This window comes from Neopsephotus bourkii, unplaced genomic scaffold (assembly GCF_033783945.1).
Source record: "Neopsephotus bourkii isolate Nb327-2 ecotype Australia unplaced genomic scaffold, CSIRO-AGI_Nbou_v1 NB_414, whole genome shotgun sequence".
In the NCBI taxonomy this organism is placed as follows: Eukaryota; Metazoa; Chordata; class Aves; order Psittaciformes; family Psittacidae; genus Neopsephotus; species Neopsephotus bourkii.
The window spans coordinates 1558502-1586496 of record NW_026900918.1 but is presented as its reverse complement, the minus strand read 5'-3'; the positions used below and the strand labels follow the sequence as shown (position 1 = coordinate 1586496).

The 27995-nt window shown below is 49.9% G+C and overlaps 1 protein-coding gene across 2 annotated transcripts; it reads left to right on the top strand.

Moving 5' to 3' along the window:
* Window positions 1–2142: 2142 nt before the first annotated feature.
* On the top strand, window positions 2143–25679 carry CUNH6orf89 (chromosome unknown C6orf89 homolog). Of its 2 annotated transcripts, none has more exons than XM_061349493.1 (8): window positions 2143–2254; window positions 5946–6153; window positions 7767–7932; window positions 20720–20874; window positions 21189–21310; window positions 22619–22745; window positions 23411–23534; window positions 23906–25679. In XM_061349493.1, the coding sequence occupies exons 2-8, from the start codon at window positions 5965–5967 to the stop codon at window positions 23989–23991; spliced, it is 969 nt and encodes a 322-aa protein (XP_061205477.1). In that variant the 5' UTR covers window positions 2143–2254; window positions 5946–5964; the 3' UTR covers window positions 23992–25679. The 2 variants fall into 2 exon arrangements, with proteins under 2 accessions (XP_061205477.1, XP_061205476.1); XM_061349492.1 differs by lacking the exon at window positions 2143–2254 and adding an exon at window positions 5175–5611.
* The last annotated feature ends 2316 nt before the right edge of the window (window positions 25680–27995 follow it).

Below are 27995 nucleotides of genomic sequence, written 5' to 3'. Positions count from 1 at the left end.
CCAGGGATGGGGCAGCCACAGCTTCTCTGGGCACCCTGTGCCAGCGCCTCAGCACCCTCACAGGGAAGAGCTTCTGCCTAAGAGCTCAGCTCAGTCTCTCTTGTTTCAACCTGATTCTCCCATTAGATGGCAGCAAATGCAGCAACACCTTCCAACTGCAGCACTGCTTCTGCAAAGAAAGAAACGAGGAGGTAGGAAAGGGCCCAGAAGAGAGATCTGCAAAACAAAAGCTTCCCAGAAGAGCAAACAGAAAGAAATGTCTGTCTAATTCCACTAGAAATTACGGACTGAGTTTGTGCCCAAAGCATAAAACAAGTGTTACACCTCTCCAGAGCTCCCCTCCAAACCTGGAAATGGATTTTTCATTGCCAGGTTGAGGGAAATGCCAGGAAGGCGATGAAGGATGTCGGGAAGTATGGCCAGGGCACTGCATTTGCAAGCATCTTTCACCTTCAATAATTCATAATCCAGGTAAACTTTCCCACTCCAGAATCCAATGGACCGCTCCTCTGCAAGCTGGTAAACGCATGCATGAGTGTTTGGAGGAAGATCAAGGGTTGAGATATTAATAGCAAGAGGGAAATGTGTATTTGTTTGGACCACAGGAATTCTGGTTTAAAATCAGGCTGTTTCCCTTCGAGCCATTTGTAATAGCTCGAGGCACTCCACAGGAATCAGAGGAGCTGCCCCAGCCAAACCCAGGTTGCAGAAGATCTTGGATACCGGCCCAAGCTCAGCAGGCGTTTGCCTCCATCCCACTTGGATGCTTCCACTGAAAGCAGAGAACCCAGCCGAGCTCTTGCTAAGTCAGAACAAATCATCGGCCAAAGCTTCCAGTGTCCCAGCCCCATGGTTTTGGGTCTCACCCAACAGCGTCTCCCTGAATCTCACCCCATTCCCCTTGAAAGGCAGGGAAATCAGGATGCAGAGAGCATCGCGCTTCCCGCACTGGGATGGATGGGGCAGGAAGTTCAGACCTGATCAGAGGAAGTACTTTTTCTTGCAGTGTTTAATTCAACTGCAGAATTCATCACTGCAGGAAGTTGTTGAGGCCAAGAACTGAAACAAGGCTCAAAAGGGACTGGGGAGATACGAGAAAAGCTCCTCACAGCCCCAACTGACCACCGACTGAAAATGCATTTAACTGCAGTTAAGGACTGACACCCATATCGGGGTGCTGGGTAAGGCTGAGACCCCTCAATCCTCATTTCTTCCAGGCTTTTCATGTCAGGGATGGCTTTGGAGACCTCCTCTTGCTCCATCCGCCAGCCCTTTACTCCTGCAAGTCTTTCCCATACATTTTAGGGCTTTCCCATGCTTTTTAGGGGGTTAACACCCCGTGCATGGTCACCACTTGTCACTGAGCTGTGGGAATGGACACCCACATCCCCATGGGGATGGGTAAATGGGCCTGGTGGGGCTGCTGTAGGGTTTGGGAGGGTGTAAGGGCTGAGGGGTGGGTGCTGTGGAGGGATGCTGGGGGGTAGAGAGGTGTCATGGGTGCTGTGGATCTGGCTATGAAAGGGCATTGGAGATGCTGGGGGGTCTCAGGAGTGCTGGGGGGGTGTCTGAAGGTGCTGATTTGGGTCTGAGGATGCTGAGAACTCAGTTTTGGGGGGGTCTGTTGGTAATGGGGGGTCAGACAGGTGCTGGGGGGGTCTCAAGGTGATCATGGGCTCAGGTGGGTGCTGGGGGGGGGTGTCCTGGGGAGGTCTCAGGGTGATCAGGCTGGTGCTGGGGGTTCAGGTGTGTGTGGGGGGGGGTCTGATGGTGTTGGGGGTTCAGGCAGGGGCTGGGGGGTGTTGAGGGTACCCATGGCCTCAGGTGGGTGCTGGACGGGGTGCGTTAGGGTGCTGGGGGTGTCTGTGGCTAATGGGGGGGGGGTCAGGCTGGTGCTGGGGGAGTTAAGGGTGGCCTTGGGCTCAGGTAAGTGCTGGGGGGTTGCCGCAGGGATACAGGGCCGGGGGTCCCCGTGTTCTGGGCTTAAACGGGAGCTGGGAATTGCAGGGGCACGCTGGGCTCCGGTAGGTGTTGGGGGGGGTCTCAGGCCCACCGGGGAGGGGGTACCTGGCTGCTGGGGGTGCTCAGTGCCACCGGGGGCTGTCCGGGTGCGGGGGCTCGGGGGGCGCTGGGCCTGGCCGGGCCATGGCGGAAGCAGGAAGCGGCGGCCCGGCCCCCGTGTCCCGCCTCCATCGCGGGCGGGAGGAGCCCGGAGCCGGGCGGCGGAGCGGGGCAGCCGCCGGGCGGTGCCGGGGTGAGGCCGGGGGCGGCTGAAGGAGCGGGGGGGGGGGGAACTGGGCGGGGGTCCGGGAAGGCGGGGGGGATGCCCGGAGCAGCGGGCACGGCCGGGCCTCGGCCTCTCACTGCGGGCCCGGGCCCGGGCCTGAGGGGCTCCCGGGCCTGAGTGAGGCCCTCGGCAGGCGCCCGGCGGTGCGGGTGGGCGCTGGTTTTTGCTGCAGTTTATTGACTTATAAAGCAATATAATCATCCCGGCTGGAGCTGCCGCTTGAGAGAAGCGAGGGCCCTCCCGGGGCCGGTCCCTTTCTGCAGGGCTTGAAGCTGGGACCTGAACCCCCGAGCAGGGCTGAGGGAGGCCGCGCAAGCGATGCTAAAGCAGGGACCGGATCGTGTTTGTGTCGCTGCTTCAGGTTCAGCAGCAAGGCGAGCACCTTTCCCTTCTAACGACTCCTCCGACAGCGCTTCTCTCTAAACACTCAGCTTTCCAAAGCCTGGCTCTGATACCCACCACACATCGGGGCCAAGAGCTGGGCCCTTGGGTGGAAACCCTTCAGGCTGAGAGCTGCTGCTGCTTATGTGTGTGGAGAGCTGCTTATTCCTGCCAGGGTGGTGGAGTCCATAAGGGAATACAGTAGCATATGGGTGCCCGAGTTGAAGAGGCCTGGCTCTGAGGGGCTGCTGTTTGCAAGGGATAAGGCTCGCTCAGTATGTGTGTGTAATGGTGAAGAGGGTACAGTAGTCTGTTGTTATTATTTTGTCGGCTGTATTGTGGCGATAGGAAGGGAAATAATGGGTTGTTATTTGGTTTTTAAGGCCTTATCTGTTCTCAAAACAATGTGGGAGCGTAATGCCTGATCTCCTAGCTGAAGATGTGGGTTACTTTTGAGTTTGTCAAGGGGCTGTGCTGGGGTTTTAGCGTCTGTGACTTGCAGGGATTGAACACAAAGGTGTTGAATACAAATGCAGAGGTGGGAGAACTGGGACGTACCTCAGCATTTCATCACCATAGGATGTTTCTGCTGTTCGGAAAGGGGGAAATCACTGTGCTTGGCACCATTTCTGTATGGGGTGATTGCTTCAAGAGCAGGCAGACCTTGCATGCCTGGAAGCTTGTGAAATCTGCCGGAATTCCACACGGGAGAGCTTCATAGGCGAAAGCATTGGCACACGGCAGCCAGAGGAAACAGGATAACCCCTCAGCCCAGTGAGCACACCAGCTGCAGTGTCAAGGCAACTAGAGCAATCGCAAAAGCTGGGGGGAAGAAGGCGCTTAATATCCTGCAGATGTGCTGGCCCCTGCTTGTGTGAATCACGGCATTACATGAACGAAGGAGAAAAGCAATGCATGTTTTACAGAGCCAAGTGCCCGCCAGGTGCTTTACAGACAAGAAGAGGTCTCTGCCTCGGAGAACTTAGGATCCAACCTGCTTTGGGGCGGCTTTGGTAGCCCATGGGGCTGCTCAGGTGGGAAGATCTGGGACAAATACGTGTGCGGAACGCAAGGAATGTCGGTAGCTCATTAACCTGGCAAAGCAGTGCAGCATGTTCTCCTTGCCTGCTTGGGGTGAGGTTTTAATTTGGCATTTTACTCTCCTGGCCTTTCTAAGGCTGTGGCTAGAAATCTGACACTAATGTGGATGTAACATCTGACACGAGCGGCTTGAGTTGGGCGCTCAGGCAGCTGCGGGCCGAGCAAACGGGTTATTTTTCAGGCACATAATTTTTGTGATCTGATTCACCATGGGATCATATAAACAAATGTGCAGAATCAGAACAGGGAGTTGATCAGGGGGGAAGAGAGTTGCTGAAGCTGGTAGCTCTGTTGAAAAGTGGGTTTGGTTTCTAATGATAGTACCTAGCATCGCAGGAAAAAAGGTATTAAAAATACCATTGTTTGAGTTCTGACTTGTAGGAACCCATGGGTTAGGGGGGAAGCTGTCCTCCAGTTTTTTTAAGGCAGATAATATTTCAAATTTGGTTGCCAAACAAGAAAAACTTTATTCTTTATATATATATATATATACATACATACATACATTTATGTCTGGTTTGTGCTGTGGGAGCAGTCAGAGCGACTTACAGCACAGCAAACTGAAGTTTAGGTAGCACGTTATGCAGCACTTATCAGCTTGTTCTCAAGTGAGCCAAATGGATCTTTGCTTTTTAAATGCTGTACTGTGAGGTGTGTGCAGAGCAGACCCATGCAGATAGTTATACAGTTCCCATGGTGCAGTAACAGGCTTCACTGAGCAAGTCGGTGAATTGGGTGAAGCTGCACAAAGTGTTCAGGAGCTGGCTCCTGGTGTGAGGTAGTATTTAGAGTAAAAGGGGGACAGGGGCCTGGTTACCATTTTCAACAGTGAACTAGGCGTATGAATCATCTATATCATCAGATACAAGGAAGAAGCTCTTCCGTGTGAGGGTGCTGAGGCGCTGGCACAGGGTGCCCAGAGAAGCTGTGGCTGCCCCATCCCTGGCAGTGCTCAAGGCCAGGTTGGACACAGGGGCTTGGAGCAAGCTGCTCCAGTGGAAGGGGTCCCTGCCCGTGGCAGGGGTTGGAACTGGATGAGCTTTAAGGTCCCTGCCAACACAAACCAGTCTGGGATTCTATGCTGCTTGTGTGTTTAGAAGCTGGTCCTCAGCCTGAGCTTCGAGGGCAATGCCTTGCTAAACTCTGCTCCCCAGAAAGTTTCTGTTGTCCCAGTTTGATCAGGTTCAGATTTTCCCAGCTTAGAAACAAGAGGCAAAACAAGACCTCACAGATGCTCCTTTCCCCAGCAGTGTTTTTTCAAAGCAAAATGTCTCTCTAACAATGGGGTTCTCACGTTGGTGGCTATTAGCTTGTCCAGCAGTTTCTTTGCATCTTTTCTTCAGCCCATCTGCTGTTCTTGGTGCCACATGAGGAGGGGAGTGGTAGAGGAACTCATTTCTTTTTTGGCATCTTAATATTGATTGCTCATAGATGTGTTCCTACAAGCTTCATGGTGGGAAATAACTTGCTGTCAAATGTTGTTTTGTCTCTGTCTTGGATTCACAATGCAATTCCTCCTGCATTTGTGCATGTGAACGTCCTGCAGGCAAACTCAGAGGAGCCCAAGAGCTTTCCCTGCCTGCAGAGCATGCTGCTATCATGTTACCGTTACTCAATAATCAGTTGGCTTGGACATAAGGTTGCAAAAATGGAGACAAATTTTAAATTGTTGAACTTTGCCCCATACATATTGTTTATTTCCCTCTCCTGGTCCTATTGCTGACAGGGGATTTAATGAAAACAAATCTATGTTAAACTAAGCGACTAACATTGCGCTGCAGGAGAGCTTAGCTTGGCTGCTGTGTGTGACGATCAGCTTTGTGTTGCTGGCTTTTGTACTTGGTGAGCAATCACTTTATAGGATGGATTCATTTGGAATAGATGAATAACTGGAGTTCCACTGATTTCTGAGAAGCTTTGTTCATTTACATAAGCTGTGAATCTCAGGCAGTTCTCCTCTTGTCAGGAAATTTCATGGCTTCTTTAGGTCCCTAGGAGATATAGGGCCAGCAGAGATTGTTGGGACTGCAGCTAAATGGTCTGCCTTTAGCTGTGAAGAGGTTTTGCCTTCCTCTTGCTTAGGCATTGGGATGTTCCTGTGATTTCTCTGCACATGCTGGTGCTGAGCTGTGCAGCTGGAGTGTGTTTTCTGTTAACGTACTGGATCTCTCCACAGGGATTTTTCATCGGAGGCCATGGAGCTTTTGTCCAACGAGCTCAGCATTTATGACAAGCTCTCAGAGACCATTGATCTGGTGAGGCAGACTGGCCACCAGTGTGGGATGTCAGAAAAAGCCATTGAGAAATTCATCAGGCAGCTCTTGGAAAGGAATGAACCCCAAAGGGGACCTCCGCGGTATCCTGTCTTGGTGGCTCTCTACAAGGTAAGATGGAGAGGGTCTCTTCATCAGGGACTGTAGCGATAGGACAAGGGGTGATGGGTTCAGACTGAAAAAGGGGAAGTTCAGGTTAGGTCTAAGGCAGAATCTCTTCCCTGTGAGGGTGCTGAGGCGCTGGCACAGGGTGCCCAGAGAAGTGGTAAATGCTCCTTCCCTGGCAGTGTTCAAGGCCAGGTTGGAGAGGGCCTTGGGTGACATGGTCTAGTGTGAGGTGCCCATGGCAGGGGGGTTGGAACTTGATGATCTTAAAGTCCTTTCCTACTTAAACCATTCTATGATTCCATGTCTTTTGTGTATGCACAGACCATTTGAGGGTTGGAGTTCTCCTTTTGCACCTGAGCCTTTCACTTCCCATTGCATTTTCTTGATGAATTTTCCCAAGTTCTTAATTTAAAAAGCTGTGAAGTGTAGCTTCCTGCATCCCTTGAGCTGGTTTGAAGACAGAAGGCAGCTGACTGAGCTTTGAAATTGCTCATGTGTGCTGAAAATTTAACATGTCAACACCTTCCTCTCCCGAAATTATTAAAGAAGGAGACTTGCATTGATCCTTCAGGCAAAGATTCCCAGTGTCAGCACCCTCAGAGGAAGTGTGAGGAAGGAAGGAAGGAAATTGAGGGTTGAATAATGAAGAGATACAGATTCTGTTTCTGACCCTATCACGAGCTTCTACCTGTCTTTATTCTCCTTCTAGTCTATAAAATAAACCTGTTGTCGTGATGCTCAATGCTAGAAAAATGTTTTGAGATGCTTAACTAAAAGATGCTGTGAAAAGCTCTGCAAAGTGGGTGAAAGGATGCTGCTGTTGGCTAAGTTTGAGCTGTTTGCTGCAAGGATGACAACCTTCCCACTGGTGTAATATCCACTAATATTTTAGTGTTGCCTTTAAATCAACTCAGTGGTTTCTATTCCGAAAAAAAATAATCAAACTTTCTTCCTCACATCCTATAGAAGGTTGTAAAATAAGGCAGGAAACTGATAATTTGAACGTTCAGTTTCTGTTCTTGTTTTTGTTGTAGGTTCACTTTGACTTTGGCTGGGGGGGGGAGAAATGTGTCATGTCATCTCTTTAAGGCTTATTTGGGATTCTGATATGGAGGAGGGAGTGGTGCCAACTCTGCCAAAGTGGTTTGAGGTTTGACGAATGTTTGCACAAAGCCTTGCAAACCTTGTGCAAGAGGGGTGGCAGCAGCGCAAAGAGGGGTGGCAGCAGCGCAAAGAGGGGTGGCAGCAGCGCAAAGAGGGGTGGCAGCAGTGCCAGCTTTGATCTAAGCAGGTTGGAGGAATGGGAACTGTTTGTAGATAATCCTCATTGCTCTGGTGCTGGATCACTTACAGTGCTAAAATCCATGAACACAGTTGTGTAGCTGGGTTTGAAGGCTGCTTGATTTTGTCCTTGGAGAGCCCTACCAATAAAACAAGAGTGACAACTGTGTACATAAATAGCACTGCAGTTGAATGAGGAGCCACAGCAAAAATTGGAGTGTTCATCTTATGGTGCACAACCACAAGCCTTTGATAGCAGCCAGAGGTGTGTCCTGTTCTGAAGATGCATCTGCTGGCTGCACTGTGATAAATTCTGTGCCTGTTTTCTCTCTTAGGGCCTGCTCACCCTGGGACTGGTGTTGCTGACTGTTTACTTTGTGATCCAGCCATACAGCCCGCTGCCGCCTGAAGCTCCGCTCTCCAGAGCCCATGCCTGGGGCTCCCTCATCGGTCATATCCGGCTGCTCTCTCTGCCTATTGCCAAGAAGTACATGCTTGAGAGTAAGGAAATGATTTCTCTGCTCTAACATAAACCTCGCAAGAAATACCAAGTGAAATATCAGCCATGCAGATCGTTTGAGTGTCTCCCTGAGCACCAAATAACAAATGTGTTACTGGCATGGCACCATGGTTTTCTCTCTTCCTACCACTGTACTTAAAAATAGCAACCTGAATTCTAGCTAGGGCTCTTTTCCTTCCATTCACTGAGGTATATTTGATCTCTACCCTCACAATTTTATTCTTGCACATTCTCTTTTCCCTGCTTTTCTTTACCTCAGGGTTTTTTCTTCCACAAGAGTCCCCCTTCCTCTAAAAATCTCTGCAGTTTGGAGAATCTGAGATAGTTATGCTGGGTAAATGTCACCCTTTCTATTTCTAAGTAAGCAAACAAAACTAGTTTATCAACCAGATCTTGATATCTGTGAGCAAAGGGTAGAAACCTCAGCATGTGACCCGGGTTTAAGGAAAAGTAGTTTTTGCCAAGTGGAGTATTGGGAAAGGACTGTGGGCTTGAAAGCCAGAGTGTTTATAGCAGTTAATGTAGGATTAAGGGTAATGTGTTGTGTGTGTGTGAGGAAGGGAGATAAGCAGCTCCCTATTGAGGTGGACACATCATGGGACAGGAACATAATAGATTTTCCTAGACTGGTGTAATAGAAATGGAAAAGTTTGAGTATTTCTTGTTCTCAGTTAATCATTTCCACTGACTTAGGCTGGCAAAAGGGTGTGAGCATGGGCTCAGCCTCTCTGATAAAACACAAAGACTGTCAGTAATGATAAAGCTGTGAATTATTTTGGGCAGAGATGTGGCACAGTGTTGATCGTCTCGCAGCTCACTGTAAAAACAAACTCCTGTTTCCAAGCCCTCCATGGGTTTATATTTAGCTTGGGCAGCTCATTGTGTTCGAGTTGTCTGGGCTGGCTCTGACCTTCCTGCTGGAGCTAAAAAGGGCTCCCTGAAGTGCCGGTGCTGTTCTGTGCTTTCTCTTGTGTCTCCCTCTCTTCCGCTGACATGTGGGATTGCTGTTGATTCGGGTCGTAGGGGTGGGATGGGGTATCCCCATTGTTCCTCTCCTTCCTTATACACTGGGATCTCTCACAGGGAGGAAAAAACAAAGGCAATGAGATGGCTGATAGCCACTTGACATTACTAGCCTGCTTATTTACTCCATGTCAGCATTGACACAAGTGAACACCCCCCCACTTTTGTATGGGGAAGCAAATCAATGGGCACTTTAATGCTTGTATTTATTCAGTGAAATTTTGTGGAGAAAGCTCACAGGTTCTTCCTTCAGGTGCTGCAGGGCCCCCTTGGATGGGAAGAGCCCAGGGAGATTCCTTGGGCCAGCAGGATGGATGGAGAGGAAGGTTGCAAGGTTGTTTAAATGTATATAAAATCCCCCATGCCTCCATGAGTCCTGGAACTCTTCTGAAGTGATGAGCAAGAGGGTGGGCAGCAAGCCAGCCCTGGGGAAAGGAGGGGACAAGGCAGTTCCCACTCTGTTTTTCTGATAGTATTAGGTTGTAATGGAAAACAGCGTGTCCCAGTTAACAGATTTGCTTGGGATGGCTGGCGTGACTTTGACCCTGCCTCAGCGAAAGGAACTGGGCTAGTCCCTGGCTAGTGGAAGGGAAGAGTGCAGCACCCAGCCTGAACCTTGGTTGGGTTCCTGTGGGAATCCCTCATGTGCCGGCTTCTTGCAGGCAGCTGCGGCCACCAGGGCTGTCCCAGTAGCGCTGGTGTCAGCTTCACAGCTTGCAGCCAGCAGGGATCTGGAAGAGGGAGCTTCATGTCATGGGGCTGAGTGATCTCCCAAGCTCTCTTTCAGCCCTGCCTTGTGCATGATGAAATATTTTGCCCTTAATTTTGGCTTTTTCTGCTGAAGGGAAGGGGTAAAGCTACATCTTGCCATCCTGTTTGTTAATGTGAGCATAAGGCTGGGAAGGTACCAGGGGCTGAACCAGACCTCCATGGTCACAATCACGGGGATCACCAGACAACCTTTCTTCATGGGAAACTCCAGAAGCAGAGGTAGACACTGGAGAGCCTGTTAGCCCCTTAACTACAGAGGATCCAGCCTTGTTAGAAAGCACAGGCACAGCCTTCAGCCCCAACTGGGTCCCAGAAACAAAGGTGTCAAATGGATGGGTTCTCCTGCACAGGAGAAGGCACTGTGCAAGAGACTGAACAGCAGAGAAAACTGCTAAGAAAGGACTCACTGTACAGACTCCTCTTCCTTTCTCTGTGTAGATCCTGGGAGATGAAGATTCTGAGGGGGCTGAGGATTAAACTTGGAGCTTTCTGTGCTTGGGCACCAGTTCAAATCCAGCTTGAGCTGTTCTTGTTGAAAGCCACCTGGTAGCAGTTTGAAGGCTGCCTTGGCCCACCGGCAGTGCTGGCAGACATCCCTGGCCACTCAGCTCGATATGGACAGAGCCCAGCCATAGTGAGTGTGGGCACATGGGTGGTCCAGTTCACTTCCTCCAAGTGCCTGAGCAGGCAGGGGCAGTGGCCTGGGGCTGTGCTGTCCCTCCTGAGCCTACTCAGGCTTGGAGCAGCTTTCCTGTCTCCAGGATTGCAGGGTGGAGCTGGTTCCCCTGGTAGGTGTGGGCTGAGCAGCCAGGTTTGTGTTGCAGAACAAGGGGAGCTCGGATACCTGATTTGCTCCAAGAGGCAAAGCTCCATGTTAGAGTGATGGTAAGGCTTTGGGAAGAGCGGGGCTGCAGGGTACTGCTCCCTTCTCCCTCCAGCTCAGGGTGATCTGCCTTCACTCTTCGCCCTCATCCCTTCCACCCCAAGAGCCATGCTGTGGATGATGAGGGCTGTCTGTCTGGCGGTGGTGGTGGGTGGATCTTTGAGCAGCTGAGGTGAGAGTGCTTTGTGGACACTGCTCCTCTTGTGTTAAGTTTGTAGGATTAGGTCCAAAGTAAATTTCCTTTTTGCCTGTCTCTTTACTCTGTTGTTTGCTGCTTTCTCCCCCAGATCAATTCCCATGTTAAAACTAATGTTCCTGCCCTTTGTTTCTTCAAAGCTGACTCTTGGACCCTTGGGTTTTGAGTTCGTGCCTCTCTTTCAGCAGTTTTCCCAGGACTAGGAATCGAGGTCCCTTTGGCTGGGGAAGTTTTTGTGGAAATGTGGTTTGCATTTGCTCTTCCGGAGCTTGTGTTTGCACAGAGCTTGTGAGAGCCCCAGCGCTGGGTCCCACTGCCTGCTCCGGGCTGGGGAAGCGCCTCTTGCCACTGCAGCATGCGGGGTGAGCCGGGTGGATCAGTGCTTCACACACACCAGGGACGTGAGGAGTTTGCAGATCCCAGGGCTTTACTTGCTGTAAGGAACACTGGATTTTGGGTGGGCATGTGGGTTAACTCAAGGTTTTCTAGTGCTGTTGGAAGGAGAAAGTAGGCCTATGTAAGCTGGAACCTTTGCTCTGACACAGGCTGATAAATCATAGAATGATTAGGGTTGGAATGGAAAGGACTTTTTAAGATTGGTGATCCTGCCCCTCTACTCTGCTGCCGTGAGACCCCACTTGCAGCACTGGGTGCAGTTCTGGTGTCCCCGACACAAGAAGGACATGGAGCTGTTGGAGCAAGTTGAGAGGAGGCCATGAGGATGATCAGGAGCTGGAGCACCTCCCATAGGGAGCCAGGCTGAGAACACTGGGGCTGTTCAGCCTGGAGAAGAGAAGCTGCATGGAGACCTTAGAGCAGCTTCCAGTGTCTGGAGGGGGCTGCAAGGATGCTGGAGAGGGACTCTTCATCAGGAACTGTAGCAACAGGACAAGGGGTGATGGGTTCAGACCGAAACAGGGAAGTTCAGGTTAGATATAAGGAAGGAGTTCTTCCCTGTGGGTGTGGTGAGGCCCTGGAACAGGCTGCCCAAAGAAGTGGTAAATGCTTCATCCATGGCAGTGCTCAAGGCCAGCTTGGATAGAGCTTTGGGCGACACGGCCTAGTGTGAGGCATCCGTGCCCATGGCATTCCCCCTGTGTTTCAGTTCTCAGGTGCAAAGTAGGGGTACAGCTACTTCCCTCTCCCCTGAAAGCATTGGGAAGAAATATAATGAGGTCCCAAAGTCTGTAGGAATCGGAGCCAAATGAAAAGGGATTTTCTCTTTTTAGTAATAGACATTTTAAAACCACAGTAGTGGTCACTCTGTTCTCCAGAGGTTCTTCACTTCACAGCTCTGTGACATGCTTCTAGCTTTCTCAGTATATAAATCTGAGTTTTGGTGTTGGCTGGTTGATGACTGTTCCCTGCCAGCCACACAGAGTAGTGACATTATGAGCAGACCCTGAAGTTGCTCTCACATTAACTTCTGTGTCTGCCTGTGGTAAGTTCACTCCATGCAGCTCAGTGGAGCACGTCATGGGTGGTGAACAGGCTTTCGTCCAACAACGTGACAGTCTCCATGTGTATTGATAGACGGGTTTGTAATGACCTTGAAGAAAATCCAACTTTGCTTCTAATAATGAGCCCTGGTCCTGACCACGTACACCGCAGTGCTCAAAATCAACTGGATCAGTAGCTGCTCAGCACAGCTCCAATCAGACACAAGCACACATGTATCTCAGTGTTGTGCAAGTTCCCCCCAGCTTGGAGAAGATTCCTTGTATTAAATACCCCTTTTTGCCTAGACCAGTAGGGCTAAAACCGTGTTTATGGGATTTATACATCATCTATTTTGGAGAAAGGAGCTGTGGAGGAGCAGTGTTGAAGCAGCACCCTGTGAATGGTCTGTGACTGTCACGTCAGGGGGCCTGGTGGGTGTGAGAGCTGTTTGCTGGGGACAGGTCACAGGAGGCTGGGTTACAGGGAGAGGACAGCAGCCTCTGCCTCTTGGCTGGCCACCTTCAGTTCAGCTGCAGGCTTGCCTTGGCCCCTGGCCAGGTCCTGTCTTCTTACTGATCTTAACCCCTTGCAGGCAGCCACGTTTCTCTCTGCTGCTCACGCTCCTCCCCTCTTGCTGCAGCCCTGCAGTGTGATGCAGCTCTGTGTGGAAAGGGAGCAGTCAGTGTGCCTGCCTTCCCCAAGGGTGGACTTTCTGCTGCTTGAGCCCAGCGAGGCCTGAACCCCCAGGTATTCAGCTGGGCTTTCCCTGTGGGTTTTGCAGCCCATGCTGCATCTGAGCTGCTGGGTTCAGTGATGCATGAGCCCAAGAGCACAGGCCTGCCTGAACAAAAGGGTTGCACAAGGTGGCTTGGGAGGTAAAGCAGGATCTGATTTCTAACTGCTTGCTACCTTCAGCAAACCTTCTCCCCTTGCTCACAAAGGATCTTGCTGTTTGTTTCTTCTTAAGCAAAGTCAAGCTGGTTTGCTCTTGTGTTTGTGCATATTCTCATGCACCCACTCCGGTGGCTGGAGCATTTTGAGGTGGATGTGAGTGTTGGATGTGAGTGTGATGTGGGCTCAGCACTGCACAGGGCTTGCTCCCATTGCCACACAGCTGCCAGTTTATCTGTTCTTTTTTATGAGTGTCTAAATAATGCTTTTATAATACAGCCTGAAAGGAACCGACAAACATGTGTTGGCTCGTCCAAAGGGGAAAAACCGGGCTGACTTTGCAGGGCAGAGTGGTGCCAAGCTGGTTTCATGTACTGCTTTTGGCCTCTGTTCAACCAGTGGACTGTTTATTTGGATTTGCTGACAGTAAACTAACTGCAAATCATTGTGGTAATGTGGAACATGAAGAACTCTTCCTTTTGCTTCTGTATTTTGATGCTCTCAGAATTTCTTAGTTCCTCATTTATGGAGCAGGTGGGTTTGCTTTCCTGGAAAGAGAGCGTGCCATCCGTGGCCTGTTGCAGAGGCACTCAGCAGCCCAGCAGAGCCCTCTGCGCTAGTGACACAGACACATCCAGACTGAAGCCACCATCAGGCAAGTGGCAGCAAGTGGGAGGGATTTGTTTCAGCAGCGTGCTGTTCCCCTGAGCCACACTGCTCGTGCAGACGCTGCCAGCACAGCACAAGCTGGCTTCCAGGGCAGTAACCAGAAGTGCAGGCTGGAGTGGACTTTGGAGGCTTTCCTAACAGCTTGGTCCCTGCCCTCTAGATTGGTAGGTGCAGATTTCTCCTGGAAATAATGCTCTTTCACCCCAGAGGACTGTGTTCCTCTTGGGCTGGGCCAGGCAGACTTGATTTCACAATATTTCGTTGGATCAAAATCACTTTTGTGCTTTGCTAGAGGTTGACTAATCCTCCTTTGGTTGTTTGAGCAGCCGTTACCCATTAGTGAAATGAATGAGCAGCTCTTCGAGCTGTTGACTTTTTACCCAGAACAAAAACAAAGGTTTCTTGGTGGGTTTATTTGTAGCTGTTATTTTGTTGCTGGCTGTTCCTGAAAATGCGGTGAACCAAGCTGGGATACGCTTTCTTCTGGCATAAACGTATTAAATACACTCAGAGCTACAAAGAAGTTCAATGTGAGAAAGAAGCAAGGAACCTGTGCATCTTTGTAGTGTATATTTAAACCCCCCACTGTGATGCATTCCTTAATCAGGACTTCCACACTGTAATTAATACTCATTCCTTATGATTCCTGTCTGACTTGCTCAGGAGCCCATCATTGAGCCTGACTTTGACATGACATTGCAAATGATTGAATTAGTTTTTAGCTTAGTGACAGATTTCAGCAAAATGGAGCTTGGGAAACATTGGGTTTGCAACAAAGTGCTCCAAATGTCTCCTGAACTGTGCCATACAGTAACTACAGCTCTTCGTTTCTGTCTGTGTAAAGTGAGAATGACGAGACCTTCCCACATTATAGATTGTGATCGAGAATTCATGTCTAAATTGCTTTATCTTCACGTAAAATCTCAGCAAGGGGGCATGGTGATAAGCATATAGTGTATCCTGCTGCAATGGCACAGGACAACAAGTAACAAGCTATTTACCTAAGGAGTATAGTATTTGTAAGTGTGCAGTGTCCCAGGTTGGCAAGTGGCTACTTGTATCTCGGGAGCTGGTACAACCTGGCCTTGCATAGTCTGGCTTCAAAGCAGTAACAGTGGGTTATGGGCTGCAATTTCACTTCAAGGTTAAGGGCTAGACCTTGCAAATTGCTGTCCTTAAAATGATGGAGAAGCTCTACACAGCATCTGGAAGGTAGATCTGTCCAACTGGAGGGAGAGCTGCAGCCTTTCTGTGCTGACAGTAGTTGGACATCAGAGCATCTTGTGGGCCCTTCGTCACAGGCTGGTTTGTGTTGAAGGGACCTTAAAGCTCATCCAGTTCCAGCCCCTGCCACGGGCAGGGACCCCTTCCACGAGAGCAGCTTGCTCCAAGCCCCTGTGTCCAACCTGGCCTTGAGCACTGCCAGGGATGGGGCAGCCACAGCTTCTCTGGGCACCCTGTGCCAGCGCCTCAGCACCCTCACAGGGAAGAGCTTCTGCCTAAGAGCTCAGCTCAGTCTCCCCTCGGGCAGGTTCAAGCCATTCCCCTTGGCCTGTCCCTACATCCCTTGTCCCAAGCCCCTCTCCAGGTTTCCTGCAGCCCCTTTAGGCACTGGAGCTGCTCTAAGGTCTCCCCTTCAGGAGCCTTCTCTTCTCCAGGCTGCCCCAGCCCAGCTCTCTCAGCCTGGCTCCAGAGCAGAGCTGCTCCAGCCCTTGCAGCACCTGCATGGCTTCCTCTGGACTCACTCCAAGAGCTCCAGGTCCCTCTTACTCTGGGGGCTTTTCTTATGCTGGTGGTAGAGTCTTGACAGCGTGCAGCTGAGAGAGAGAATCCCCTCCCTTGCCCTGCTGGTCATGCTTCTTTTGATGCAGCCCAGGATACTGGGACTCTTACAGGTGGGATTGAATGTCTCCTAAAAAGCTCTGCCCTGTGTAAGCATAAGAACCAGCTTGTGACTGGGCTTTCACTATGAAAATAAATAGAAGAAGTTGGTATCCCATGGACTGTCAGATTTGCCTCCATGAAGCATCCCTTTGGCCAAGGGGAAAATATGGTCATAGCAGAGGGTAGGCTGAGGTCTTAACCCCTTCCTTTGAAGTGTTTCTCCAGATCTAACTTGAAAAATCCCCTGACTTTTACAGATGTGCAGCTGTGGGGTGATATTGTAGAAGTGGAGATCAGCATCTTCTCACTGTTGGATCTAGCACATAGTAACAAGGTTGTGGCTGTCAGTGTGGCACCATAAATGAGTTGCTGAGTCCACCCCCTCCTGAGCTTACCTTTGAATTGCCCAGTGTAGAGCTGGTCATGCTTTCTGAGAGCCCTGAGGTTTTCCTGCTGCCCTACCTTGATTACAGGTATTTTTCTGTTTCTTGATGGTACAATGGATTCTGTGAGGGACAGTCCAGAAGTGTTGTGGGTGTTAATGGAACAGCCAGGCTTGCACAATGGACCTGTAAGAACAGGCAAAGAAATGTCTTGTGAATACCCAGTGTGCAATCCAGTCTTTCTTGAGAGCCCTGAGTTCATCCTTTACTTGGAGTATTGTGTGCAGTTCTGGTGTCCTCAGCATAAAAAGGACATGGAACTGTTGGAACAAGTCCAGAGGAGGCCACGAGGATGATCAGGGGACTGGAGCACCTCCTGTATGGAGCCAGGCTGAGAAAGTTGGGGCTGTTCAGCCTGGAGAAGAGAAGGCTGCGGGGAGACCTCAGAGCAGCTTCCAGTGTCTGAAGGGGGCCTATAGGGATGCTGGGGATGGACTCTTCATTAGGGACTGTAGTGACAGGAGAAGGGGTAATGGGTTAAAACTTAAACAGGGGAAGTTTAGATTGGATCTAAGGAGGAAATTCTTTCCTGTTAGGGTGGTGAGGCACTGGAATGGGTTGCCCAGGGAGGTTGTGAATGCTCCATCCCTGGCAGTGTTCAAGGCCAGGTTGGACGAGGCCTTGAGTGACATGATTTAGTGTGAGGTGTCCCTGCCCATGACAGGGGGGTTGGAACTTGTTGATCTTAAGGTCCTTTCCAACCCTAACTATTCTATGATTCTATGATCCTGGGCTTGTTGAAGTTTGATACTCCTAGCACTGGTCCCTAGTGAGGTATAAGGTGGTAACTGGGGAATGGCTTTGTCCTAGGAAAGAGGAATTGAGCATTTGGAACCAAATATTGCAGGTTGTGGAACTGCTTAATGTATTAGGCAGCCCCCTGGGGAGCTTTCTTGTAGTTATCGTGGGTGATGGTAGCGACAACAACAGGTAAGGACAGAACTGGGGGACTGTGAAGTTTTGGGGGAGTGTCCCTTCCCCTGGAGCAGACCCTCCTGTGCAGACATAGCTGTCACTTGCCTTCTTCCTCAGGCTTCCTGCTTCTTCAGCCTTGCAGTCCTGAGTGCTGGGAAGCAAACCAGCTCTGTGGGCAGCCAGCAGCTGCCTCAGCACCTGCAGTTCTACGTGCAGGACACTGATTTCAACACTTCATTAGGGTCAGAAGCAGCCCTTGGCTCTGTGTATCCTGCAGGAGCGAAGGGTTCCCTTTCAAAGCAAAGGCTTTGAACCTGCTGCAGAGGCAGACTGATATTTCACCCTGTGTATGGTCTCTGAAGAGACCAGAGCAGCCTCAGATCTATGTGGGCAAGTTTCCATGGGGTTTATTGCTTTGCTGCAATGGGCAGAAGCAGGGCCAGATCTTCTCAGTAACCTCTTAGCTTCCAATCTGATCGTCCACACCCAGCATCTTTGGGGTTGTGCTCACACACCCCTCTCATTCTGGGGACAGCCAAAAACTTGGGAAATCCTCTGTGAAAATGGCCAAGAAGGGAGGAGTACTCCTTTAAAACTGATTGTAAGTTGAGAATTATTATTTTTCTGCATAGTGGGAAGTGCAGTCATAAGCTTCTAGCATGAATCATAGATGTGTGCTAAGGAATTCTGTTATCTCTTCATCTGTGTTGTGTTAGCAGCTGGAAGTCCCCAGCACTACCTCTGCTAGGAGCTCTCCTGACACAGGGAAGAAGACAGCTCTTCTGGAGAGATAATAAAGCATAAAAGCAACTATTAGGTAGGTCTGACTGATGGGGAATTGAGGTTCCCCTCAAAAGGGGGTGAGAAAGCACAAGCAGGGAGGAGAGGTGAGTTGGGACTAGCCTGCGCTTGTGTTGCGTGATGGATAGTTGTATGTGTCAGTCCTACAGCTGCTTTCCTGCACTCAGCTCCATAGGGATGGTTGCACACACCCAGCACTTCAGTGGCTGAGTGTGAGTGGATGGGCCCCGTGGTGTGACGCTTGCACTGGGATGCAGAATGCATCTTTTCAGTCTCCAAGCAGGCTGTGTGTGCCGACAGACAGCGCTCGGCTTAACCCGGAACAATCCCCCAGGGTGTCTGGGCAGGGTGATAATGTAGAAGGAATGCAGGGAGGGTAATGGAGAGAGAATCAGCATCCTCCATGCACTCCTGCTGTGGTCCTCAGTGTGCAGCTGAGTGCCCTCTCCTCTCCCCAGTCTCTTCTCCCTCCCAGCATGGGCAGGGCAGGCGCTTCTCGCTGCCTGTACTTGTTATGCCAGTCACACACATGCTGGTGCACAGACTAACACCCTCAGCAATCAATCTAAAAGATTAATTACCAACAAAAAAAAAAGAGATCCCACAACCCCACTTGCAGCATTTGAAATGCGTCTCAACTGTGTTCTGCTTGGGTTATTCATGGGGCAAAGAAATCACCTCCTGAATCAAGCAATTGAGAATGCAAATATCCCAGCCTGGCTCAAAAGAGGAATCAAGCTCTGTACTGTCAAGCTGATTTGCATCCCCTTACGTGGGGTCCTGCTCTGAGCCCAGGGAGACAATTTAGGAACAACTGTGCTTAATGCTCTGGGATGAGGTTTCTTAAGTTTTGCCCAGAGAGAAATTATAGTATTGCTGCTCCCGGTGTAACAGACCATAAGATAAGTTTTCTTGTTCTCTTCATGGCAACTGCCCTTCCTCTGGTGAGATCTTTCAGCCTTTTGTTTCCTGTCCCTGACCAGCTGTTTTTTGTGAGTTGAGTTGTTTTGTTGTTGTAAAATTGAAGCTTTTTACAGGCAGGGGAACAAAGATGTCCTTTTTTCTCTTGTGAGCAGGGAGGGAAAGTAGGTTGGAGCAGGTTCTCATGGGAGTGGGACTTCTGCTTCCAATAAGGATTTTACACTTTCTTTTGCCTTTTTACCCTATTCCCTGAAAGCAGTGTAGACGTGTCTTCCAGAAAGATTAGGAATTACATCCTGATCCCTTTCAGTCCATATCCCAGCAGTGGGGTGGGAAATGCAGCATTTGGGAGTAGATTGGAAATAGAAAGAAAAAAGCAAAATGAATCCCAATCTGCTCCTTGTTGTTATGTCCCAATGAACCTAAATCCTCTGTAATGTTCCTTGTTGTCTGTTGCAGATGTCAGAGGGAGAAGTAAAACAAAAGCTTTCCTGTTAAGTGCTGTTCATCAGTTATGACCCATGCAGAGAAGCATGGGCATGGCTGGAAACCACGATGGCAGTAACAGGCTCTGCAGGGTCTTTTTCCCTTTAAAACCCACTGTGCATCCTCATTTCTCCAACTTCAGTTTTCAGACAGGCTTCACTGTCTTTTCTTTCCCCCCTTTCCCTTTCCCATCCACTCTGTTTCTGAGTGGGTGGCCTGCAGCAATGGCCAGGAGACATGAGCTGGTTTGTCATGAGCTGATTTGACATGTGCTTGCACCATAGAGGACAGATGGGCCTGTTTTGAGGACAGATCTTTGGTCCCAGGCCTTGGGTTTTTCCTGACCCACCCTGACAGTCCCACTTTGGTGGGTTTGCTGCCACTGCCTGAGTTAAACCTAGAATCATAGAATCACAGAATGGTTTGGGTTGGAAGGGATTTTAAGATCATGCAGTTCCATCCCCCTCTCATGGGCAGGGACACTTCACATCTCCCCATTTGATTAAAGCTGCAGAACCAGGGCTATCACTGTCATGAACTTAGCGCCACAACCTTTTAGCTGCTCCTAGGGATCCTTTAGCATAGAAGCACATGCGGAATTTAGCATCATCAGCTCTTGTCCTGTTTGTTCAGTGCTGCAACATGTGGCTTCTGTTAATGGTTACTTACTGGTTTGTGCTGGGAGGGCTGTTAGGCTGGAGGAGGGAGGCATCAAGTAATGGTTTCACATAAAAGCTGGCTATTTGAAGCTGTAACATGAATTATAGGCCTGTTCAGCCCATTGTGGTGTAACAACAATTTCTGGGGTTGAAAATTAATATAGCTGTGGTTCAGGGGTTCCTCATGAGGGGCCTTTTCTCCCTGTTTCATCTTCAAGTCAATGTGACTAGAAAGTGCAGCAGCACATCCTGGTGAGATCCTGCATTCCCTGGTTTCTTCTGCACATCAGAAACTGGGAAAGCTTTGCCCAGGACAGAGAAGTTAACACAGAAGTAAAGGGGGCTGATTTCAGGGTTCATGGCACCAGTGCTAACCCTGTGAGAGTTTCAACCAGGGTCTTTAATTTTGTCTTCTGAATGTCTCCTTGATCACATGTGTGGATTCCTCTTGTGCCTGTGGACTTGTTTCATTTGAATGGCAATATATGTGGTGGTTGCCACTCTTCTGTTGATAGTAAAGGGGTAGCTTAGCCTGTATGTACAGAGAAGTGGCATTTCCATAAAGCTTCTCTCAACCCTGAGCCTTATCTCCAGCATCTTCAACCTGTGCTGGAAACATTCTGTGATGAGTTCCCTGCCTGGGGAAACTTGCTTTTTTGAGTAACTTACAGCCATTAGAAGCTATAAGAAATCTCAATGTTTCATGGTAGGGATAATGAATTTATCATCAAGTCTCTCCATTTAATTTTGGTCTTATTAACCACGTTTCTCTTGTTTCATTCCCAGAATGCCAGGACTGGTGGGCAGCAGGTTGCAGGCAGAACACTTCTATGCTTCCTGCAAACTGCACAGTCTGTTCTGCTGTGAAAAGCCTTCAGGTAGTGACAGACCTTGGAGAACTATCAGAAAAGCTCCAGAGGCCTCAGCCTTTTCTAATCAAGGTAATGCAGTGCTTTGTAAGGCTGGATGATTAGTCCAAACTCACCAACCAAAGACCCCTGGCCAGTACTTTCAACTACAAACTGCTGGTTGAGGTAGAACATGTATCTAAGACAACATTTAGCCCCAGTCAAAAGATGTCAGGGGGTGAGGAGTTCTGTGCATCCTTAGCAAGTTGTTCCTCTGACTAATTACTGTGGTTGGAAACAGCAGTCTAGATGGCTGTCCCTCTTGGATGTTCTTTGGCAGGATGGAAATGGGAGCAGGGGGGGAGCATCAGGTGCACAGCTTTTATCTTTGGTTTGTGTCATTTAAGACAGGGCAGCATCTCTCCTATGAAGAACTCAAACATTTTCAGTCTCAGGATCCAGAACTGGCAGAGGTTATAATAGAAGAAAACTCAGCTGAATTGTGGAGCTGCCCATTTTTCTTTCCCTGGTGAGTTAAAGACCAAACATGTGATAGATGGTACACATCCTTTCTGCAGAGGTGTCCAACCTCTTTGCCTTGGTCGGACTTGATGATGTTAAAGGTCTTTTCCAGCCTAGTTAATTCTGTGATTCTACATGAACAACCAGGAGCTTGTGAGCTGCACTTTAATTTTCACACTGAGCAGGGGAACAGCAGTGGGTTATGGGCTCTGCTTGCTGGCACTGATGTAACCCAAGGAGAAGGCTTTACACTAAAAATGGAGTGTTGTGGCTGGGACTTCACGTATTGTTCCCTTTGCAAGACAAAAATATCCCAGTAACTGCTTGGTCTTGTTCTTCAAGCCATACATTAATCATCTGGGCTGTGGTCTGATCACCTGAGGCAACTGGTTTACATCTCTAATCCCCTCTGTCTGCTCAGTGGAAATCCTCCACCATTAGTGTTGGCTCAGAGGGGATACCATGACTTCTGCAGAACACTGAGGAGTAGCAGAAGGCAGTTTCTGTTTGGTCCTGTGCAGGAAAAATGGCCAACCCTAATCCTGAGTTGCTGTTAACTCAAAGCTTTTTGCCGAAGCCCTTAGTGTGGCTCCAAGCCATGTGAACAGTTCAGAGCTCCTTAAGGTTACAGAGCAACCCAGCAACGTCTTTTCATGTGGAGAAGGGTGAGGAGAACGTGAGGAGGTGCCTCCTGGCATGGAGCAGGAGCTCCACAGGAGCCAGCAGCAGCTCCTGGCACGTTTGTATGAGCAGAGGAGCGTGGTTCAAGCAGACCTACAGAAGGGCATGGTGGAGCCTGTGCTTTAGATGGGATCTTCTTGCTGCACTTCTTGTCTGCAGCACTGCTAGACAGATGATCAGGTACAGGAGTGTTAATCATGTCACTAGACTGAGATGGAAAAATAACAATCCCCACCCTGCCTTTTCCAGTTACAATCCCTGGCCTAGAGAATAGACTTGTATTCCCCCTCCTTGCCATGTGGTTTCAGTTATGGTTGTGTCCAGTACCACCTCTGTATCGTTGTAATTAACGGATATGATTGATGACTCAGATCATTTTAAGGGAAGAAGGTGGGAAGTTAACTTTAGGCATCCATCATGATCTTTGTTCCCTGTTTATGTGGTCCTGCTACAGAGGGAGATAGGACGGAGCACAGGTTTAGAAGCTGGGAAGCCAAATTTGCTCCTAGCTCCTGGGGCTGGGCTGCCGTGCTGTTTATCAAGCAGGAGTATTTGTGAAGAAGTAGAAAATTGTCTTTTAAACACAAGCATTATCATTGCATGATATTTCTTTAATATGGGTTGTTTTGTTTAGGAACAAATCTGTGAATAAAACTCGGATTCTTCAGGAATTTTTCCCTGCTTCCTCTTTGCTGTCCTTCCCCAAGGCAGTGTCCCTGGAGAGCTGCTTCCTCATCCGCCACCCAGATTTGGGGAATAAGGTGAGGAGAAATTCATCCCAGAGACATTATCTCCTGACTGTTGTCCTCCAGTAGCTCCAAGTATCTGGGGGATTTGCAGGACATTTTCAGCTGATGCAATCCTGGCAAGAAGGGTTTAGGGGTTAGAGTTCTGTCCATCCCTGTGTAATGTGGCTTCTCGAGGTTGCTGTGCCACCCAGAAGCTGTCTGGCTTTGTGCAGGTGGTACACCAGGCCCATCTCCCTCAGCAGTTAGAGATGCCCAAGTGGTGTCCAAGCTCTGTTCACTTTCAGGGTGAGGGGATAGTCATTTTTTGCCCAGTTGGACAGAATTCATTGAGGAGTTGCACTGTAGGACCTGTTTGGGGCAGTGAGTTTCACCCTTCTGAGATACCTGCCATCGAGGTGTTTCACTGAAGGTAGTGACACTTGAGGCTTCCAGCCTGATCTCCTGCTTTCTTGTGGGTTTTGTGGGTGCAGAGAGCCTGTATTGCCTTGGGCAGAGATGGGAGGAAGAACCTTGCATGCAGCTGAGCTCAGGTATGACTTACTGGTAACTGGGAAGAGCAGCAAAGCTGTGGTTTGTGCTGTGTCACCTTGCTGCAGGGCAGAGACTTGCCCCCTTTTTGGTCAGACAGAGCCAAGAGAAGCTGGCAAAGCTGTTGAAATGTTCTCCTTTCATCCTAGAGCTACAGTCTGCACAGCCTCTTTGCTGTTGGAAGTGGACAGCTCACCCTGACTGTTGTACCTCTGGACAAGTGCAGAGGACACTGTGAGATGTTCAAGGTGGAGCTGGAAGCTGGAGATCTGGGTGAGTACTGGTGTTACAGTATGCAGGGTCTGGAAGATCCCTTGGTGTCAGGAGACTGCTTCCAGCTGGGTCTTTGCTGTGTGAGACCTGAGAAGGTGCTGTGTTCCATTACCACCTCCAAACTGGTGCGTGCCCGTTTGTTCCAGTAAAGAGATCATCCTGGACTGGGATACGTGTGATGTTCAGTGTCAAAAGTGAGCAGGGTGGGCTGCATGAGATATGATGCTCTGCTGGGTATCACAAACCCAGTGTGTCACAGAGGGCAGTGTCTTTCCAAAGAGCTTCTGCATACCTGCATCACCTGATGGGAAGTGGAGCAGTCATTAAGAATGGATTCATCTAATACAGCCTCTTCATTGCCTCTCCCAAAGGTTATGCCAGCGCAGATTACTGGATGATGAGCTTCAGGGCCAAAGGGACAGAGCCAGCAGTGATTTGTGACGGAGCTGCTAGCTAAGGACATGGGTGGGAGAACAGAGCTGCTTCCAGGACAAGAAGACTTTCAGCTTTGAAGCCAAGGCAACGTCTTGCAAGAGAATAGAGCTGGGGCAGGCAGCTTTGCCACCCTGCATGTTTACAATGTTTAAAAAGGACTGTTTTCCTGACCCTTGAGGTAATTCTTTGCCTTTCCCCAAATGTATTTTGGGAGAAGCTCAAGCTATTTATGACCTTCCCTGTCCTGTCAGGTAAGCCCTGGGTTTGCAGCAAAGGGATTTCTCAGGATGAGATTCACTTTGTGTCCTTTGTGGACTATGGCACTTCTGAAACTTCCTGGGGGGGTTGGGAGTGGAGGGGGTGTGTAACACTTGTGTGTACATTCCTCCTGAGGAGGAAGCTTTGAGCCTGTCTTGTCAGGCCAGTTCTATAAAGGGAATGAATTGATGTGTTCCAGCTTCACCCTATCTCCATCACATTCGCAGCTGCGTGCCTCAGCGGTGTGCCCCACAAAGCCCATCTCTGCTCCATGCTCCAGGGTTGAGATGACCCCTGCAGCCTAAGGGCAGAGACCCTCAGCATCGTTCTTGTACCAAAATAATCTGTTCAGGCCTCTTCTTTGTGTCTTGTGATCCCTCTCCTGCGCTTCTCTGTCAGCAGGTTATGAGTAAGTCAAATCGTAACTGGGCTTTTTCTTTGCTACAAACATACCAAGGCAAGTTTTGTGCTGGTGGTGCTGAGGCCCTCGTAATTCAGGATGGAGACGGGGTTGAGGGCAGAGCAGCGCTGTACAAGTTCCATCTCCTGATTCTGCTCTGCAGACACCAGGGCTGCTCCACTGTTTCCTCCTTGCTTTGGGAGGTGCTGCCTGTGTCCCTGCCCAGGGTACCTACAGGAGCACCTGAAAACTTCCTTGTCCCTGGTATTTCTTTGTGTCGCCTCCATCCAGACCTGGAACTCTGTCGCCAGAGTGAACGTTCGTTTTTCCTGAGTTCTTTCCAAGCTGCCTTCACTTGCTTCCTGTTGCTCGAGCACTGCTCAGCAATGCCCCGAGAGAGGCTCAGTTTCAGTGTTTGCAGGCTGTGGATGCTGAGGGCTCTTCCAAGTCTGATCCTTTGGGTCTGATCCTGTTGTGGAAGATCATTTACAGATGTGTCAGGGCTGAACTCACGGGCCAGGGCTGGGGTTCAGGACATATTCTCACACTTGTTAATATGGAATTGGGAGGGGTTTTGTTTGAAAGTGAGTTAACTCTGTTCTCAGGAGCAGGAACCTTTTCCTCTGTAAATATTTGAGGTACATGTGAAATGACAGATTGGAAAACTGTCTGCCCACCCTCTGCTTTTGAGTGAGACCAGGAGAATGGGAGCAAACATTGTGCTGATCTGAGTAAACTCTGACAAAAGCTGCCAAGTGGGATGACCACGTCTGGCTCCTGGACGAGGATAAGGCAGAGGACAGTTCCTGCTCCAAAGATTTTAGTCTGAGGCCTTGACACTACAAACATTTCTATGCATGACCCTTGGTTTTCTCCTGTAAACAAATGAGAACAGCCCCAGGACCTGTGTCAGTCTGGATGCATGGCCCTCAACACTGCACCAACACACAGCAGGTCTGGTAGAACCAAAGGGGGAGAGCGTGACTGGGTCAGGACAGGAAAGGACTGATCTAATTTGTGACAAAATATTAAAGGGAATTGGATTAATAAGATTGCCATCAGTATAATTAATGTTTGGGGAGTGTTTTCCACTTGTGACACTACGTGCAATCTGTACATGCCAAGACACACACCCCCCTCCTCCTCTCCCTCCTCTTAAAGCCTGGGTCTTAGTTAATGGAAATTTGGGGGTTTGGTGATGGCAGAATTAGGGCCTCGTTAGTGACTGTTACTATTTACACTCTGGCAGCTTCTCAAGTCAAATTCAAAGGCTGATGAGGTGACTTCACCTCTCACTGGGGTTGCACCTGAGCCGTTTGGTTAGAGATGCGTATGGGCAAAACCTGCTGGGCCTATGATCGTGGAGGCTGTGGGTGCTTTGGTGGTGCTGCCACTTCCAAGTGTCCTTGAATGTAACTTGTAAAAGCTGCAGAGACTGTTCTCCAAGTGTCTGTGAAATGCCTGTGCTTTGTGAGTCCCACCTAAGCCACTGTGGCTGTCTGGATCCTTTGGGAAGAAGCAGAGAAAATGGATCTATTGGTGCTTGCTGTTTAGACTGGGGAAAAAAGGGGAGGGCTCCAGGGCAGGTTTGTGCCTATTTAACGAAAGTGCTCTCAAGTATTGCTTCCCCCCTCCTCAGAGTTGCAGCTGGTTGGACAGAAGATGGTGAATCTGGCCTGTTTGCAGATCAGCTTTCCAAGTGCACTTTATGGTCTCTGCATAAGTTTCCAGCTCTGTGTCCAGGCGATACATTGCATATGTCCCAGCCGTGCTCCCTTTGGGGTTTACATCATTTGTTTTCAAACTTCCAGTATATTTTCTCTTCCTCTTCCAAAAGCTGTAAGGAATTAGCTGCTAAACTGAAACAGGAGGGCCGTTCTCCTGCTGATAAAGAGCCGGTCTTGGCCCTGGCCACTGTTGAGCCCCAGTCTGTAGCACGGCTTCTAGAGCAGCTCCTGTCTTCAGCTGCCAGAGGAGCAGCACGGGCGAGGAGCTGGGGTGGAAAACTCAGATGTGAGGCCAAAGTGGCAAGACTGGGGTGGCCAGAAGGAGGTTTTGACCCCTTGGCCATCAAGCAAGCAAGTCTTGGTTGTCTTCCTCACCCAGGGCTCCAGCTTCTCTTTGCAAGGGCTATAGGAAGGAGGCTGTGGCTTCCCTAGAGAGCCTGGCAGCTCCCAGTGAGCTGCTGAGGCTGAGCTGGGGGAGATGTGGCTGTTTCCTCAGCTATCGAGGCATCGATCAGATGAATCACTGGGGGGGGGGTGTCCCACGTGCTCTCCCTCAGCTCCAGCCTCCCTTTGGCACTTGGCTGTATCCAAGTGTCCGTGCTGGTTTGGACAATCCCCGCTTCCCACCCTGGCCAGCTTGGGGGGGTGCCAATCAATGCATGCAACTTTGCTATTTAAAGCCTATTTGTGTGCTTCAGAGCTGTACCCATGAGCTGGGACATGGGCTCTGTTCACTCAGAGGCTGCAAAGCTGCTCTGGAATCACAGAGACCGGTACTACCCGAGAGCCTGGTGGGCAGAGGTGAGGGGGGATCATCCCTCTCCTTGTCAGGGTACAAAGGCAGGCTGTCACCTGGCAGCAGGGCTGAGGCTTCTGGCTTAAAGCTGTCTCCATAAGCAGGGTCATTGCCTGTTGCTCTCAGCCAGTCCTGAACTCAGGGTAACTGAAAGGAGGAGAAAGGCGGGGTGTTACTGCCTTCAGCACCAGGGAGCCAGCATCCCCCGTGGGAGCCAGCCTGACAGCTCCTCTTGATTCTCTTTTTGCTCCCCATTAGTTTCCCCCTCCCCTCTGGCATTGCACACACCAGTTCCTCCAGGGCAGCTCTCCAGGTCCCAGCCTCAAAATCCCTGTGCAGTGCCCTGCAGAATGGGTTTCCTGGGAGCTCTGTTCCTTCTCCCGCTCCGCACTCTGGCAGATGCTGGTTCTACTGGGCTGGATCTGAGCCCTCCTGCTCTCGTGGCTGCCCTCCCAGCAGGTCCTGTAAGACAGTGGGGAGCAGAGCACCTCACCACTGGAGATGAGCTCTGTGAACAGCACCATCCCAGGCAGGGATGCTCCTGCCTCTAAACCTGTGTTCACATTGGGAATGCTGCTCCAGGAGGGAATTTTGCAGATCCCAGGCTCCGTGATCTGAGTTTAGCCCCGTGGCTCCCAGGAGAACCGGATACATTCTGTATTGAGGCCACTGTGGTGGGTGCACAACGAGCTTTGGCTTCCCACAAACCAAACTCTCACCTCTTGCTAAATTCTAGGTAGAGCTCTGCTTTCTCCTCTTCAGGAAGCTCCTTCTTGCACAGGATTTACTGTCCTGATGAGTTAAACGCGGGAGATGCTGGACTCCCCCTTTGCTCTGGAGGTTCA

Bases quoted from the DNA above. Each gene is read 5' to 3' on its own strand.
- CUNH6orf89 (XM_061349493.1), top strand. From the start codon at position 5,965: ATGGAGCTTTTGTCCAACGAGCTCAGCATTTATGACAAGCTCTCAGAG. The intron at 6,154-7,766 runs GTAAGATGGAGA...TTTCTCTCTTAG, and splicing joins TCTTGGTGGCTCTCTACAAG to GGCCTGCTCACCCTGGGACT. The intron at 7,933-20,719 runs GTAAGGAAATGA...TTTCATTCCCAG, and splicing joins CAAGAAGTACATGCTTGAGA to AATGCCAGGACTGGTGGGCA.